The sequence below is a fragment of the Eumetopias jubatus genome, unplaced genomic scaffold (assembly GCF_037043125.1).
Source record: "Eumetopias jubatus isolate StellerSeaLion01/CBP00866 unplaced genomic scaffold, mEumJub1_p1.0 scaffold_15, whole genome shotgun sequence".
In the NCBI taxonomy this organism is placed as follows: Eukaryota; Metazoa; Chordata; class Mammalia; order Carnivora; family Otariidae; genus Eumetopias; species Eumetopias jubatus.
This window is the reverse complement of record NW_028274821.1, coordinates 60,077,568-60,093,281: the sequence shown is the minus strand read 5'-3', so window position 1 is coordinate 60,093,281 and position 15,714 is coordinate 60,077,568. Positions and strand designations below refer to the sequence as shown.

Sequence of the window (15,714 nt, the reverse complement as noted above, 5' to 3'; positions counted from 1 at the left end):
TGCGAAGCCCTTTCAAGGCCATTCCATTCAAAGTAGCCCTGGGAAACCCCCATTTCAAATGACATGTGGAATGGCGTGACTCAATCAGGAGGAATGACATGTTTTCTCAAAGCCTGGTGAATTATTCCAAAGGACCCACGAGTGAGAGGTTCTTGGGAATTTCCCTTACACATCTTGGGTGAGCCCGGGACCTGAGCAGGGCTGGGTGGAAAATCCACAAGTTACAAAATCACATTATCAAGTTCAATGTTTTATTTTAACGTTTTCAAAAAGCACATTCCTTTTTTAAAGGTCAGCTGTCATTTTCAGTTTTGGGGTATCATCAACCTTCTTATGTGGCTGTAGTATTTTCCTCCTTATATGTTTCGTTTCCTTCATAGTGACAGGCATCCTAAGTGTATATTAGAGAGGAAAAAAAAAAACAGGAAACACACACTAACTCTCAAATCTGACATTTGAAAGTTGCCACTTGACCCGTCGATTTGCTGCCAGCAAAATACTAACGATGCCAATCGATGCCCAGCCTTCGAGTACTCCTGTTTATTTTCTCAGGAGAACCTCAGTATGATCCAGGGAAGAATGTTTTGAGATGAAGAAACAAATCTACAGAGGTCAAGTGACTGACCCAGGTCCATCCAGCCAGTCAGTCCTCTCGGACTGGGAGGAGGCCTCAAGGACTCCTAGACCATCGGCATCTCACCATATCCCAAAGCCAAAACCACAGGTTTTTTTTCTGGGCATGTGAAGTTGTTAGAGGTCTGCCCTAGCAGCTGGAGTATTCTCAGGTCTAGCTGTTCAGTGCTCTCTCAGGCTTTTTCTCCCTGGGTCAGAAAACAACCTTGGTCCTATAGCTTGCATTATGATTTGAGAACAGTTGCCTGAATAGAAAAAAAAAAATATTTGAAGTATGTCAATGACATTGTGATTTTCTGCATGTTCTTTCCTTTTCATCTGCTGGAATTTAAGAAATTCTCTTAGATGGAGGGAATAGCAGTTTCTACCCTTGGGGAGCCGTATTGGAGACCAAGGGAAGAAGTTTCAAGGCCAGGGGTCTGGCATCTCCTTTGGGGACCTTGATCCTTGTATTTATTCCTTATCCCCTGCCCACCCCAGGTCACCTCGCAGCCAGGGAGGCTCTGGGCTCCACTCCTGTTTAGCACTCGGCAGCAAATGAGCCCTAGCCAGAGTTCAAGGAGGAAGGCTGGACATCAGCATGGTGTTCTCATTTGATGGTGGTTTTAGGCAGGAGGATGTGAGTGAGAATAAAAGAAGAAAAATGGAGGAGAGGGAGATGAAGAGAAAAGAGAATGACTGATTTTAAAACAGAGAATAGACTAGAATAGAGCAGTGAAGACAAGACAGAAGGAGAGAGAGAGAGGAAAGAAATATTTTGGACTATCTCAGTGTCAAACTTTGAGAGCCAAGTGGATCTTAGCTTTCTTCTTGGGAAGCCTCTTCATTGCACTGAGGGAGAGAGAGAGAAAAAAGAAGGCCTTTCCTTTGTTTTTGCTGAGACGTTGTTGAGCCGACATCTTGCTTGCTATTTGAAATCTTCTCAGGGCAAGATGCCGAGCCCTTCTCAGAGGGGACGTCCAGATGCCGAGTCCTCATGTTCTGGTGCCCGGGAGCCCCCCAGATCTCCCCTGGAGACTGAAGGGGACAAGGACCCTCCCAGGCCCAGCCGCCAGCCTCCCGAGGCTCAGAATAGATTTGTCACTAGGTAGAGTGGCACTCGGAAGTTATGAGCCGCTCCGGTGCCTGGCCGTTTAAGTTGTCAACAATAAATTGGAATTTCATAGCTCATTATTTTCATAACTAAGAACCACAGTGGACAAAATGTCACTCTAATTAGAACTGCCTTTTAAGAAACAAGTTCAGGCCTAAAACAGTGTGACTGGGAATTTCTGAACTGGGGCTGTTCCATCCACTGACTTGTTTTTTTTGGTCACCGAAGAATTTGATAGGCGCACTTGGAGTGACAGATTATAGAGAGTGTGTTGTGTGTGGTGGTCGTGGTTTTCAGAGGCTGCATGACAAGGCAGGCAGAGTCCCTGGGGCAGGCAGAGACCCCCATCATGTTGGGAAGGTGGCGTTTTGCCAGGAGTGTGGGCATTCAGTCCACAGAGCTCGAGGCTCAGGATCCTGGTTGCATGTGAGGCCCATTTAAATCCACCCAGAAAGCCTTGTCTTCTTTCATTGGAGCCTGGCTGGGGGGTTCAGACCGTTTGGAACTGGGTGGTATGTTACACAGTAATAAACACTCAGAGGATTTTAATCCGCAGCACGTGCTCTTTATGTTTTGCAGAGCTTTTTCTTACCCATTCTGCATTTCTGCCTGCGTCCTGTGAGGCAGCCTGGGCAGACGTCCTCCCCTTATTATACAAATGGAGCAACAGAGGCCCAGAGAGGCTGAGAGATTTGGCCAAGGTCACACAGCTTGTTCGTGTCAGAGGCACGGACTAACACGCCCAATTCTTTACTCCCAAACTAGCGTGCTGCGTGTTGGTGGCGGCTGGCTGACTGCTGTGTGTAAGCCAAGAGGCTGAGTGGTTGTTGTGCTGAGAGGAAAGAGCAATTCTTCAGTCCCGATTCCTCACTTTGCACAGTTGCCAACTGGGGTTTCCCCCTGGGGTGTCAGGGTTGCCTTCTAAGGGCCTGGCTGATGGGTCAGTCAAAAGGCAGACAGAGGTCTCATGTCAAGGCTGTGACCTGCTGTGGTTGGCCCTGCTCGGAGAGCCCTGGGTGCTGCCACCCCCAGCCAGGCCAGCAGGACAGGGGCTGGGGGGAGGGGCAGCTCCCTCCCGCGGCTCTCTCAGCGGCTGCGGGAATATTGCCGGCTCATGCCACTAGCATGTTTTGAGTACTCAGCCCAGGTTTGTCTCTGTGTCTGTAACCTCTGCCCCAAGACAGTGCCTATAACTGGCACTCTGTAACTAGTGAGTGAGTGCGAAGATGCATGCGAACTGCCTCGTAAACGGGAAAGCTTTCTACAGTTGCAAGGGATCATCAACATCATCGTTGTTTTCATTTTCACAAAGCAGAAGTTTGCTCTAGTGGGAAGAAGACTGGGTTGAGATTCAGATCTGAAGGCTGGCACTGGCTCAGACTTCCAGAAGGAAGTTGGGCAAGTCACTTATTCTTCTAATCATCAGTTTCCCCGTCCATAAATAAAACCCACTGGCCTCTTAGGATTGATGTGAGGATCCAGATAATTTGAGGAAGAGCTCTGTATAAACTTTAGAGCACTGTGCCTAAATAAGGAGTTACTGTGTTGTTGATAGTAAGAAATAACTTTTTATTGTAAAATTGGAAGGATAATTGGAAGCTGCAGAGATTGCTGTGTGCCTTAATTTGGGTGCCTTTCTAACCTTCTGGCAAAATAACATTTTCTTGGATAGTTCTTAAAGCCTGTTTGTGATTAATTACAATTTTTTGGTCATTACAGAAAGAGGGAGGATAGGTTGAGTTTTGCCTTATGGTTCATATTTGTACATGACTCACTTTTCTCAATGAAAAACAGAATTTCCACTTCTGCATCACTGCTCCCAAATTATTTCATCTGTTCCTAGAATATCCACTAACTTGGCCCTAACTAGATTTACCCAGGCTGAGAATTTCAACGTCTCTTTAAATGTAACTAGTCATTGTTCTTGGGTAACACTTCCCATCCATCCCATGGGAGAATCGCCTCTTTCCTTTACCTGTTATAAACTCTTGGTAGGTTGAAAAATTACCGGTGATGGGGGCGCCTGGCTGGCTCAGTTGGTGGAGTGTGTGACTCTTCATCTCAGGGTCTTGAGTCCTGGCCCCACGTTGGGTGCAGAGTTTACTTAAAAAAAATTAACAGTCATTTCTAAAATGTCTTCTTGGCTAAAACAATTCTCAACAGCAAGATAATCTCCTTTGCAAGAGAAATCAAGAATTCCTCTGTAAATGTTGAGAGACATCCAGTAAAGGCTCAGATTCAGAAAAGGAATCAAGTAATATCTTTTCCCCTGGAATGATCTTTCACGGCACTCTTCTCCCTGGTCTCGGTTTTACTGTAAAACCCTGACATCCTATTTGTGTTAACGAGGAAGAGCTGATAGCATGGAAATGTCCTTAGAAACAGCGATTTACCTCAGGGGAGGTCCCTGGAAGAGCTGCAGTGACTTGTGGTTGGCTTTTTTTGATTGCTTGGGTTTTGACTTATATGTATATTTCCAGTTAATTCTGGAATCCAACACTCCTTTTAATTTTATACTAAGGTTATCATTTTAATCTTACGGCAAAAAAAGTTGCATTTTAGGGGACAGTTTCACAGAATGCAGATGGAATCTGCTAGGGGATGGGAGTGCTGGTAAATTAAAGGCACAAGCCAACTTTCTGGGGGAAATTTTAGCTCGGAAGGCCGGGCCTCCCTCCTGGTTCGGCCAGTGGGTCTTGTGTGATCCTGGACAAGCCGTTTAACCTCTATGGATCTCTGTTTTATACCTACCAATAGGGACCTATTCATTCATTTTTCTTTCATTTGTTCAAAATATTTATGTGTTTTAGAACTGTTGGGGGGGGGGCGCCTGGGTGGCTCAGTCGTTCAGCGTCTGCCTTCGGCTCAGGTCATGATTCCAGGTCCTGGGATCGAGCCCCGCATCGGGCTCCCTGCTCGGCGGGAAGCCTGCTTCTCCCTCTCCCACTCCCACTGCTTGTGTTCCCTCTCTCGCTGTGTCTCCCTCTGTCAAATAAATAAATAAAATCTTTAAAAAAAAAGAACTGTTGTGGGGATCAAATGGGAAAGCTGACTTGAAAGTTTTCTGTAAACTGTAAAATGGTAGATAAATGTGATAGAATGAATTAACTAATTAATGCATAGCATCCGGACCAGCACTGTCCAATAGAAATAGAATGTGAGCTGCGTTTGAAATTTAAAATTTCCTGGTAGCATATTTAAAAAGGGGAAAATAAACAGGTAAAATGAATTTTATGTATCTTATTTAGCCCAGTATATGAAAAATGTGATCACTTCAGCATATAACCAATATAAAAATTATTAATGAGACATTTTATGTTCTTTTTTTTCTACTAAGGTTTGACAGTCTGGTGTGTATTTTATACTTATAGCACACCTCAATTCAAATGAGCCATATTTCAAATGTTCAAAAGCCCCGTATGGCTAGTGGCTGCTAAACTGGACGGCACAGATCCAGATGGTTTCTGGATAGAGTTAGCTATTTTGTTGCAAACATCCATTTTGCTGGTCCATTTTGCTGGTTCCTCATGGCTAAGCTCCTTTCTCCTTGGGTCCTAGGTATTATGAGACGGGGAGCATCAAGCCTGGAGTAATTGGAGGATCCAAACCAAAGGTCGCCACGCCCAAAGTGGTGGAAAAAATCGCTGAGTATAAACGCCAAAATCCCACCATGTTTGCCTGGGAGATCAGGGACCGGCTGCTGGCGGAACGGGTGTGTGACAATGACACGGTGCCCAGCGTCAGTTCCATCAACAGGTGAGGGGCTGGTGCCTGTGGGAGGGCTAGGGATCTGGGTGGAGTGGGGTATCCTAGAGGCTCTGCGGGTGCTTTTCCTAAGGATCTGTTCTCTCCATTCATTAAGGCTCCTTAAGGGTTATCAGACAGGAGGGGGGCTAATGGGGCCTCAATAGATCTCTCTATCGCCTTTCTCGTCTTTCCAAAGTGGGCAGGAGTTCTAGGCCCAGGGAGGGAAGGCCATGTCAGTACCCAGGCTGCTTGAGATTCTTCTGAGCCCAGAGTGATTTTTATCACTCGCTTTCCCACCCGCCTGTGTGTGTGGAGCATTTAGCAGGGGATTGTCCTGATCGGGCCCCACAAATGTCACTTCCTTGTAAGCCCATGCTCAAAGTCTTAGCACTGGCCTATATCAGAGCTTCCCAGGAAGAAAATCCCTGCCTTCAGTTTGGGCAGAGGTTGAGCCACTGAGTGTGGAAAACAGCCTGGACTTGAAGTTGGAGGATTTAGTTCTTGTCCCAGCTCTGCCACAACCTTCAAGTGTGACCTTGACAAAGCTCTTCCTGTCTCTGAGAGCCCCAGACTGGAGGTTCTGATGTGGGTCTGTGATCTCTAAGAGTGACATCCAGGACACTAAGATGCTGTGGAGTTAGGGGGCTGCCCTCTACCCAGTTGCCCTCAATCTCACTCATGGAGAGAAAGAACCAGAGAAATACCGTGAATACCAGGCATGGGATCTTCCTGGGAGCTGCAGAGGCACCTTCTACTCTGCAGTCTGATCCAGGAAGTATCTGACGGAGCTCTCAGAGCTTTAAAAACTCATGAAAGAAAGTTTTCTATTGTAGATGGTGCAGTCTCAACTCCATCTAAACCCACAGAGGTCAAGGATGAAGTTGTAAGATAAACAGAAATGATGGTTGTCTAAACTCCACAAAGAGAAGAGAAGCCGGCAGACCGATAACTTGACCAGTTCCCATTTCTCCAAGGTCACAGGCGACCCTTGTCAGTGCAGAGCCTATTTGGGCATAGGAGACCCCTTGCCTCCGGCAGAAAGAGGTGGTTAGACTAGAATGTCTCAGAGATCCCTTCTGGGCCTGCTGGTTGTTCCTTCTGTGATGACTCAAATGCACAGAGTCACTGTGTCAGTGTCTGTGTTGATGTTTTGAGTCCTGCTATTTCATTACCGTCAGCCTGTTTTCTTTCTCTCAGCAAATCTTTACCTTGGCCCTGACATCATGCAAGGTGCTGAGAAGAGAGAGGGAAATTGGGCACACTGTCTCTTAGTCTCTGTTCTAGAGGGCCTCCTTGTCTAGGACGGGATTCTGGTGCGGGTTAGAAGGCCGGTCAGCCCAAATTAGCTGAGGAAGTAGCAACTGTTGTGGTGGGTTTGGGGGGCGGAGAATACTCCTGTTCTTTTTCTGGATTATGAGGGGCTCCAATGTGCTTTGTGAGTCCCCTGCTTCTGGCTCATTGCAGGATTTCCATCACGCAAAGCAATGTGACTTTTTCCCCATGTCTCTAACGTGGAGTGAGGCATACACTGCCTATCAGCAATGAAGCAGCAGAAGTCTGCTCTGCAAAGAAACTTCTGCCAAACCCATGGTCAGGCTTTGGGGGCCCACGGATTTCCCAATGTAGGGTGTACATGTAATTGGTGGTTTGAAAGATAACTTTAGGTTGCCCATGGGGGTCCCAAACTCTAATGCCTGTTGTGGCCAGGCAGTGAAGCAGGCCAGGTGTGAGGTGATAGGGAAAGGTCGGGTCTTTGGCAAACAGAGAGCACAGCAGTATTGAAGGGGCAGATGCTTCTCAGCACCAGCTGAATGCTGCCAGGAATGCAGGCCCAGGATTTGCCAGAATCTTTCCACTCTTAAATGGAATCTGGAAACTAGGATTAGTGTGTGCATGGATCTATGTGTATGTGTATATAAAACCTCCATATTTTTAAATGGGGGCGACTCATTTCAGTGAAAAAAAAAAAAAGCCTTACAGGGCAAGCATAACTCATTTGCAGGGCTCCAGCCCTTCTGTAATACAAGGATGAAAATTATTTTACGATGAATTTATTTTAATGGACTTTAGAAAAATATAACTGGAACACCAAGCCAGTCAGTGTGAACTTTATGGACTATCCCTCCTGTTTACAGTAAAGAACTAGTGTTGCCTCATAAAAGAAGGTCTATTTAAGTCAAAAAGTAAGTTACTTGAAAGGAACAGATGAAATAAATAGAGCACATAGCTTGGCAGAGGGGGTGAAGGCTGTAAGGGGTACTTGAATGAGTGTCTAGGGAAACCGTGGACCAGCCGATGCCTTGTGCTTGGAGCTTTTCTGTGCAGCTCTGACTGCTGGTCGCTCGTGGCTGGGACCGTGGCCGGCCTCAGGGCCTCCCGGGTGTCCCCAGCGGGGGCTGTACCTCTGAGGTGTTTCACACCTGTGGTCTTCTACAGCCCTTGAGGCTTAACTCTGTTCTGTGGCAGGTAAAGAAACAGGCCCAGAAGGGGAGTGCAGAGGAATGATGATTTTGAGGTGGAGCTGGGAGTCGAGCCTAGGTTCCCTGATGGTAAGAGGAGGGCCTGTCTCTTTGCACTGTCCTGGAGGACTCTGCCAGTGACAGGACTGAGGATCTGACAGAAGGGAGGCAGGGGGGAGTAAAACAGTCATTCCTACTCCGTCTCTGTGCACTTTGCAGCCTTTGTGCTTTGCAGCCTGTCTGCAGCTCCCTCGGGGACCTGTAGCCCTCTCCTGCGCACCCCTCTGGAGGCTCTTCTCTGGGATCACACTCTGGCTCCTTACTCCATTCCTCACCCAGAGCTCTTTGTGGTCTGTAGCCAACCAATGCAGCAATGCAGATAGATGAGGTGTGGGACACCGTCTGTTGCTGCCTGCCCACCCCCCACTGCCCGAGAAAGCCTGAGCCATCCCAGCACGCAGGTTCTGTTTTCCATACGAAGGCAAAGCTGCTGCACTGTGTTCAAATGGATGCAGTTTCGAAAGAACCGTCTTGCAAATGTCCATAGATTCCTCTCCCAGCCCCTGCCTCCCTTGGGGGCAACTTCTCACGATTCCTTTATTTCAAACAGCTAAGGAGGGAGTGGTGGTTGGATTGGGAGCTATTCCGGGGGCCACAGTGTCATCTCCAGTGTCCACCCCCACAAGTATAAGCCTTCCTGCTGTCTTCTGGGAGACCAGCCCGGGAACCCCTGACCCACATGGAGTTAAGTGCCATCGCACCTGTTGTGCTGAGTGTGTGGGAGATTTCCTGGGACACAAGCCAAGTGTCTTGTTATCCTGTGGCTTCCTAAGGACAAGGAAGCGCTGGGATGCTGCCGAAGCTGCACCAAGGATTTTTAGAATCCAGCCTGAGTGCCCGTTGGAGGAGACGGTCCGAGAGCTGACAGAAACAGGTGGAATGGAGCCTGCCTTCTGTTCGAGACCTGTGGCTCTAAATCAGGGGCCAAGTAGTGGGCACCGTGGGTGGCATTCCCAGTTAGAAGGACAGTTCTCTTTAGCACCGATTGGTTGTTATCATGTGAGAACGTGGGGTCAGCATGGCTAGGTGTTCGGATTTTTCAAGGGAAGCTACAAATCCATGTATTTATGTAAAAGCTCCCACCTTGCAAATATTGGCAACTAATTCAAATGAAAACAAGTAACCGTGCAAGCCAAATAAAGCTTGTTCAGGGATGGACGTGGCCTGGGGGACGATAGTTGTAAACTCTACTCTTCCTCTGAACTTGGGCAGCAAGACTTCTGAGATTGTTTACTCATTCCCTCTTTCTTCTCCAAGTCAGTTGCTGGCCTGGGTGTCCCCTGTGGGTCCTCTCCCAGTATGGTCCAGTTGAACCCTTGGTTGTGGAGTCTTTCTTTCTTTCTTTTTTTTTAAAAGATTTTATTTATCTATTTGACAGAGAGAGAGAGATCACAAGTAGGCAGACAAGCAGGCAGAGGGAGAGGGAGAAGCAGGCTCCCTGCCGAGCATGGAGCCCGATGCGGGGCTCGATCTCAGGACCCTGGGATCATGACCTGAGCCGAAGGCAGATGCCCAACCAACTGAGCCACCCAGGCGCTCCTAGTTGTGGATTCTTAGCACAGCTGGTGGCCCAAGATTCTTAGTGCCCAGTGGCAGTTTGATCAGTTCCGTAGATGTGGGGATCTCTTCAGCCTTGTCTTCCTATTTCTTTTTTAAAGGCACCACGATTTTCTCTTTCAGTGTAATTGTGTGTGGGGGGGGAATGTGTCTGAGAAAACCTAGCCTTTCAAAGAAGTGAGGGTGATGTTGAAATCGGATCTTATAAATGCCTGTAATACCTGAAGTCCCTGGGACGTTAGTCCTTCAGCTTCTAAAAGGATTTGGAATCCAATATTTCCTGTAGGAAATATTTAGCAGGGGGATCACTTCCTTTGAATGTGGTCCAAAGGAAAGTGCTTAGGCATGGGACCTGGAAGTCTGGGCTGACCTGCTGTGTGACCCTGGGCAAGTCACTGGAGCACTCTAGGCTTTGGTTTCCCCATTTGGAGGAACTGGTTGATTGCTGAACTTTCTTCCCTGTTGGACGGTCTAGGATGTTCACATGGCACCCAGGGTCATGCTCATGCTCAGTAACGTAGAGGTTAGACCTTTTAGTGTTAAGTGCCAGTTAGCCAGGCTGTCTCTGGTTTAGAAAAGGTCTGGAGTGTGACTCTTATTGTGATTGCTTGTTAATTTTAAATTTTTAAAGAACTGCTATGATTCAGTTAGTCTTGTTCTTCCCACTACCATTTCTTCTCAGCGGAAGATAATGCTCTTTGTTCTTTTTTTTGGCAGCTGCTGCAAGCAGATGGGCAAAATCTCTATCCCTGGGGACAGCTTTGGCGTGTTCCCTATATTTTGGTCTCGCCTATAAAGGACAACTGCACTACAGCCTTAAAATAGGGTGTGGGGATGGCTGCTTTCTCCTCCCCAACTCCCAGGGGGTTCCCATGTGTTTTTAAGGCATTCGTGGAAAATACAGATTTAAGGTTGAAGCTGGTCTTTAGTCGTTATGAAGATACTACTGAAAATAACAGCTAACATTTATAGAGAATTTACTATGCAGTAGCCACTATTCTAAATTATTAATTAGTTTAATTCTCATAATAACCCTAGGAGGTAGGAGTGATTCTTAGCCCCACTTTGCAGATGAAGAAACTGAGGCACAGAGAGGTTAAGTAATTTACTCAAGGCCATGCATTTGGCAAGTTGGAAAACTGGGATTCAACCTCTGATTCTGGAGCCTGTGTATTTATTTATTTATATAATTTTTAAAAAAAAGATTTTATTTATCCTTTGGGGGTGAGGGGCAGAGGCAGAGGGAGAAGCAGGCTCCCCGCGGAGCAGGGAGCCTGATGCGGGGCTCGATCCCAGGACCCTGGGATCATGACCTGAGCCCAAGGCAGACGCTTAAATGACTGAGCCACCCAGGCGCCCTGTGGAGCCTGTGTATTTAATCAATATGCTGCAGCTGCCTCTTGATTATTTATAACAGTTGATAATGTCTTACCAAATGATTTACAAGTATTTTAGAAGAAAAATAAGGAAAATATAATTTTCTTTGTTTGCTTAAATTTAATGGCCAGACAATACTTTGAAAAGTTAGGACTTTATGCTGAAAGTAATGGGAAATAGTTCTGATATATTTTACCATATTTTTGTATATACATAAACCATAACATAGATAAACTATATTTACATCTGGTATATCCATATATTCGCATCAAGCCATATCTCTGTAGACAAACACACATATATCCACGGAGAAGGTGACATACACAAAAATACAAAAATTAGGTCAGATTCTAGCTTAATTCCAGGTGGTTCCAAAAGACTATCTCATTCCTAGGTCCTTGTGAATATGCTCCATGTTTGCTGAGTTAAAATAAGCAATTCGAATATTGGAGAAAACAAACACCAAATGCATTTGATGCAACACTTACACTGACTCATAGAAAAGGGCAAAGGACCCTGGAGGCTCAAGGGGCCTGGACTCCAGAGGACCCCGTGGTTGGGCTGTGGTATGAAGGGAAATGTCCGTTCCAGGCTCTCAGCCGAGCATGCTGAGCAGCCTGGGTGCCCACCACTGAGCTGTGAGATCGTGGAGAGCAGAGGCCGTAACCCAGTGAGGGCATCCTCACCGCTCTCCATTTGTACAGGCTGGGGACCCAGTGCAGCTTGCAACTTGGACTTCCTGAAATAATGGTCTGGAATGTGCAAAAGCCTCTCGTATGGCATTGAGTGAAGAGAGAGGGATACAAACTGCGTACATGGTTTAATCTTGATTTTGCTAACAGAAAATGGATATTTCCTAATATGCATAGGAATGTTAGCATAAAGGAAATACACTGAAATGTGATTTTTAGATGTCTTCTTTGTATTTATTATCCTAAAAGTCTGCAATGAGTGGAGCACTGGGTGTTATGCACAAACAATGAATCATGGAACACTACATCAAAAACTAATGATGTAATGTATGGTGATTAACATAACAATAAAAATTATTTTAAAAAAGTCTGCAATGAGCACAAAGCGCTTTTATAATTAAGAAGAATTCTAATAAATGTTCTTTTAAAAGGTAATAGTTGGAGGGTGGAGTAGAGCTTTTCCAAAGAAGCTGAACATTGTATTACCACCCACACTTCTCCCGAATGCCAGGGAAGGAACTTTCTTGTAGAATTCACTGGGGCTTCTGGCCTGGCCAGGTTGGTTACTCTATGACACGCAGGGCTTGCAGTCTCATGGAGACCCATATGAGTGTGTTGTTCCAGAAAGAAATTTACAGACTAAGCTTCCCAGAGCCCAGCGTTCTGCAGAGGAACATCGGAGCCAGCAGGTGCAGAGGGAAGGCAGTACTGTTATTACCCCTTTTATACAGTGGGATTTTCTGGAAGATTTTTCCCCCCAAAAGAGGATTTAATTACTTAAAGCAAGTAGTGTGGTCTCTTCCAAATCCCTCGTTGTATTGAGGCCCACAACAGAATGGACTTGCCCAGGGTCACAATCAGGTTCATCATATTAGAACTAGAGCAAGGTCTCTGGAAAGACAAGCCAGGACACCCCTGGCTCCTGGCTCTGTTGGAGCTTAACCATGAGATTTTGTACAAGGCAGCTTTGGAGGGTTCCTCGTAACAAAGCCAAGCCAGCACTTTAAACCCTTTTTAGGTTGAGAGCAACACACATCCGTTTCTTTGATAATTTTGAACAGGTGGGGGATGTGACTCCTCATGTGGCTCTCTCTAAGGCAGAGAAACCAGAGCACGTGGGCCCCCAGGGAAGAGAGGTCACCTGGTTCAGTCATTCTGCTGAGATGGGGCAGAGGTCCAGGGAAGGGAAGAAACTCCCTAACGTCACTCAGGGAGTTCTTTATGGAGCTGGAGCTGCTCCAGAGAAAAAGACGCCCATTCATAATACTAACATATGATCCTTTGTCTACGGAAGAGGCACTTGAATCCCAGACGGGGTGCAAGTTATCGTTATCCAAAGACATCCAGGGAGGTAGGGGCTGAGTTGGGACTAGTCCATAGCTTTTCTAACCCCCTAACTCCTGGTCTAGGGTATAACCTCCTTCCTCCTCTGCCCCAGCTTGATAAGGCTTTTCTGGTTGTCCGTGCATAGCTAGTTGAGATATCTTCTCGATGATGGTAAATAGCCATTTATTTTCTTTCCCAACTGTCCACAGGATCATCCGGACCAAAGTACAGCAGCCACCCAACCAGCCGGTCCCAGCTTCCAGTCACAGCATAGGTAAGAACTTTTAAAAAAAATTTAAAGATCTAATGGGTTCCAAATAGTCTAAAGAACTTTTAATCATTCTTATGGACAGATAATTCTGCATAAAACACTTCGGCACACGTACTAATGCGCCTTCTTTGTCATTCTCCAAGGGCTGAACCTGGTAAATGAATTTTATAAATACTGCTAAAAGGTTTTGAATTTTACTGATTATTATGATAAATAGCTTTCACCATGAGACAGAAAATTGAAATCTAAGCCAAAAAAAAAAAAAATCCACTAATGGGGGTCTATAGAATGTCAGATAATTAAAGTAATAAATCAAGAAAGGGATACTTATTCATAACATTTTCTGCATCATTAGTCAGTAAGTAGTTTTGAATGTGTTTTTTCTTCTATTAACCAGCCCTTCCACAATTCTTTGTGCACTTGCAGTCTTGAGTGAAGATGTGGCAAAACTTCCCAAACTTTCTCTCTCTCTTTCTCTCTCCCCCTCTCTCGCTTCGATCTCATGTACTCCATTAATTGTTGAGGGCTACAGTGGGGTTTTTGACACTCACGGGGGTTAGTCTGAGCAAGAGCCACTTGTAAGCGTGGGGGTCCTATTTCCTACTATTGAAGAATTCGGAAGTTTCCGTGCCTTTCCCTTCCCCGCAAAGACTGTGAGATGTCAGTGACATGTGTCTATTTAAGGCACGTTATTTCTCCACTTGGGATAAAGGAAACACCTCTGGGGGGAAGGTTATTCTATAAGAAAGTGGTGGCCATTCAATAAGCCTCTGACAGTCCCTGTCACTGTCACTTAATAATGCCTCAGACTGTCTAATGTTTCCACATCTTTGTCACTCCCTCTTTAACTGCAAACTTGAACTCCCCGTGGTGATGGAGGATGGGCAGACGCCAGGCTTATACTTCCAGGTTTGCCATTAACTCATCCGGTGAACTGTGTAAGTCCCTTTGCTTCTCTGAGCCTTAGTTTCCCCATTTGTGGACTGAGGTGCACAAACTAGGTGCTCCCTGAGGTTTCTGTTCCTCCATGTTTGCCTCTTTGGATAAAGGTAAGAGAGAATTCCTCCTTACCATAAAATAATTCTTTTTTTCCTAAAGATCTTATTTATTTATTTGAGAGAGAGAGAGAGAGAGCATGAGCAGGGGGAGGAGCAGAGGGAGAAGCAGACTCCCCGCTGAGCAGGGAACAACGTGGGGCTTGATCCCAGAACCCTGGGATCATGACCTGAGCTGAAGGCAGATGCTTAACCCACTGAGCCACCCAGGCGCCCCTAAAATAATTATATAAGACTGATGAATCACAGCCCTGTACCCCTGAAACAAATAATACATTATATGTTAATTACTTGAATTTAAATTAAAATAAATAAATAATTCTTTAGTAGTCCATTCAAAAAGTGTTTGCTAAGCCCCTGCTTTGCAGGAGACTAGTGTTTTAAAGGAGGCAGGACCTAATCCCCATTCTCCAGGGCTTCTCAGTCTAATGGGGGAATGCAACTAAGAGAAGTTTGCAAAACACCTAGCTCAGGCTTAAGAAGAAGGTACAGGGTACTGTGTGACCCAAAGGAAGGAAACTACCAGCTCTGCTGAGCTGGGCCAAAGAGGATTGAGGAGGGTTCCTGGGGAAATGTTTATGGCTGAGATTTCACTTGTAGCTTTAACTATTTCAGATCACGGAACAGTGAATATCAGACTAAGAGTAACTTATGCTATTCTTTCAGTTGGGTTAGAGGAACAATTCTACTTGTAGGTCAGCAGAACGCTTTGTTTTGTTTCAGAAATTTTTATAAAAAACCTATCTTACATATGTACAGCCCCTTAGAGTTTACAGATTTATCAAGGGCAGAGGAAATGGAAGTTGAGAGATTAAATAACTAGCCCAAGGACACCCTGCTCATAAGTGGTGGAGCCAGAATTGGAATTTGGGTCTTTTGCGTCTAGTGCTATAACAAAATATCATTGGCTCTGTCAGCGACATGGTGAGCCTTGGTCATACGTGGTTGTTGTTTTTTTAAAGTACCAAATGACTTGTGATCTTCTTCCTCTCTTCTTTGCACCTTAATACAGAAAAGGTTGTGAGATTTGCATAAATCTATTTTGAGGAGCTTCTTCTGGTGAAGGAAAAGAGAAGTTAACGATTTCTACTTCTGTGTCTCCTAAGGAAGATCTAAAAATCTAACTCAAATATGAGAAGAAAGGCACTGTTCCCTCTAGGTCTGTAGAAGTAAGAGCTGGATATGCTCCAAGGAAAGCACCAAACAACTTCTAACGCAATCACCACCATTTCTTGTAATTTTCTACACTTTAGAGCCAAAGGCGGCTCCACCTGCCTCCAGCTAGTTATAGCCCAAGGAAATGTGTCTGAGATTGGTTTGTAGGCTTTAATGAACCAAGAAAGAATTCCCACAGCCCAGAAATGGAAATTCAGCTGGATAGCTCCCGATCACCCTGACGACTGACTGACTGGTCTTTCCCTTGGACTCGGGTTAGGAGTTAATG

General features: G+C 45.7%; 1 protein-coding gene across 2 annotated transcripts in view; it reads left to right on the top strand.

Moving 5' to 3' along the window:
• PAX5 (paired box 5) overlaps nucleotides 1-15,714 on the top strand; it is a 190,203-nt gene that overhangs the window by 14,183 nt on the left and 160,306 nt on the right. For both annotated transcript variants that reach the window (XM_088019276.1, XM_028108737.2), the window contains exons 3-4: nucleotides 5,285-5,482; nucleotides 13,154-13,218. In XM_088019276.1, the coding sequence (XP_087875402.1) occupies nucleotides 5,285-5,482; nucleotides 13,154-13,218 (263 nt within the window). The remainder of the gene's footprint in view (nucleotides 1-5,284; nucleotides 5,483-13,153; nucleotides 13,219-15,714) is intronic.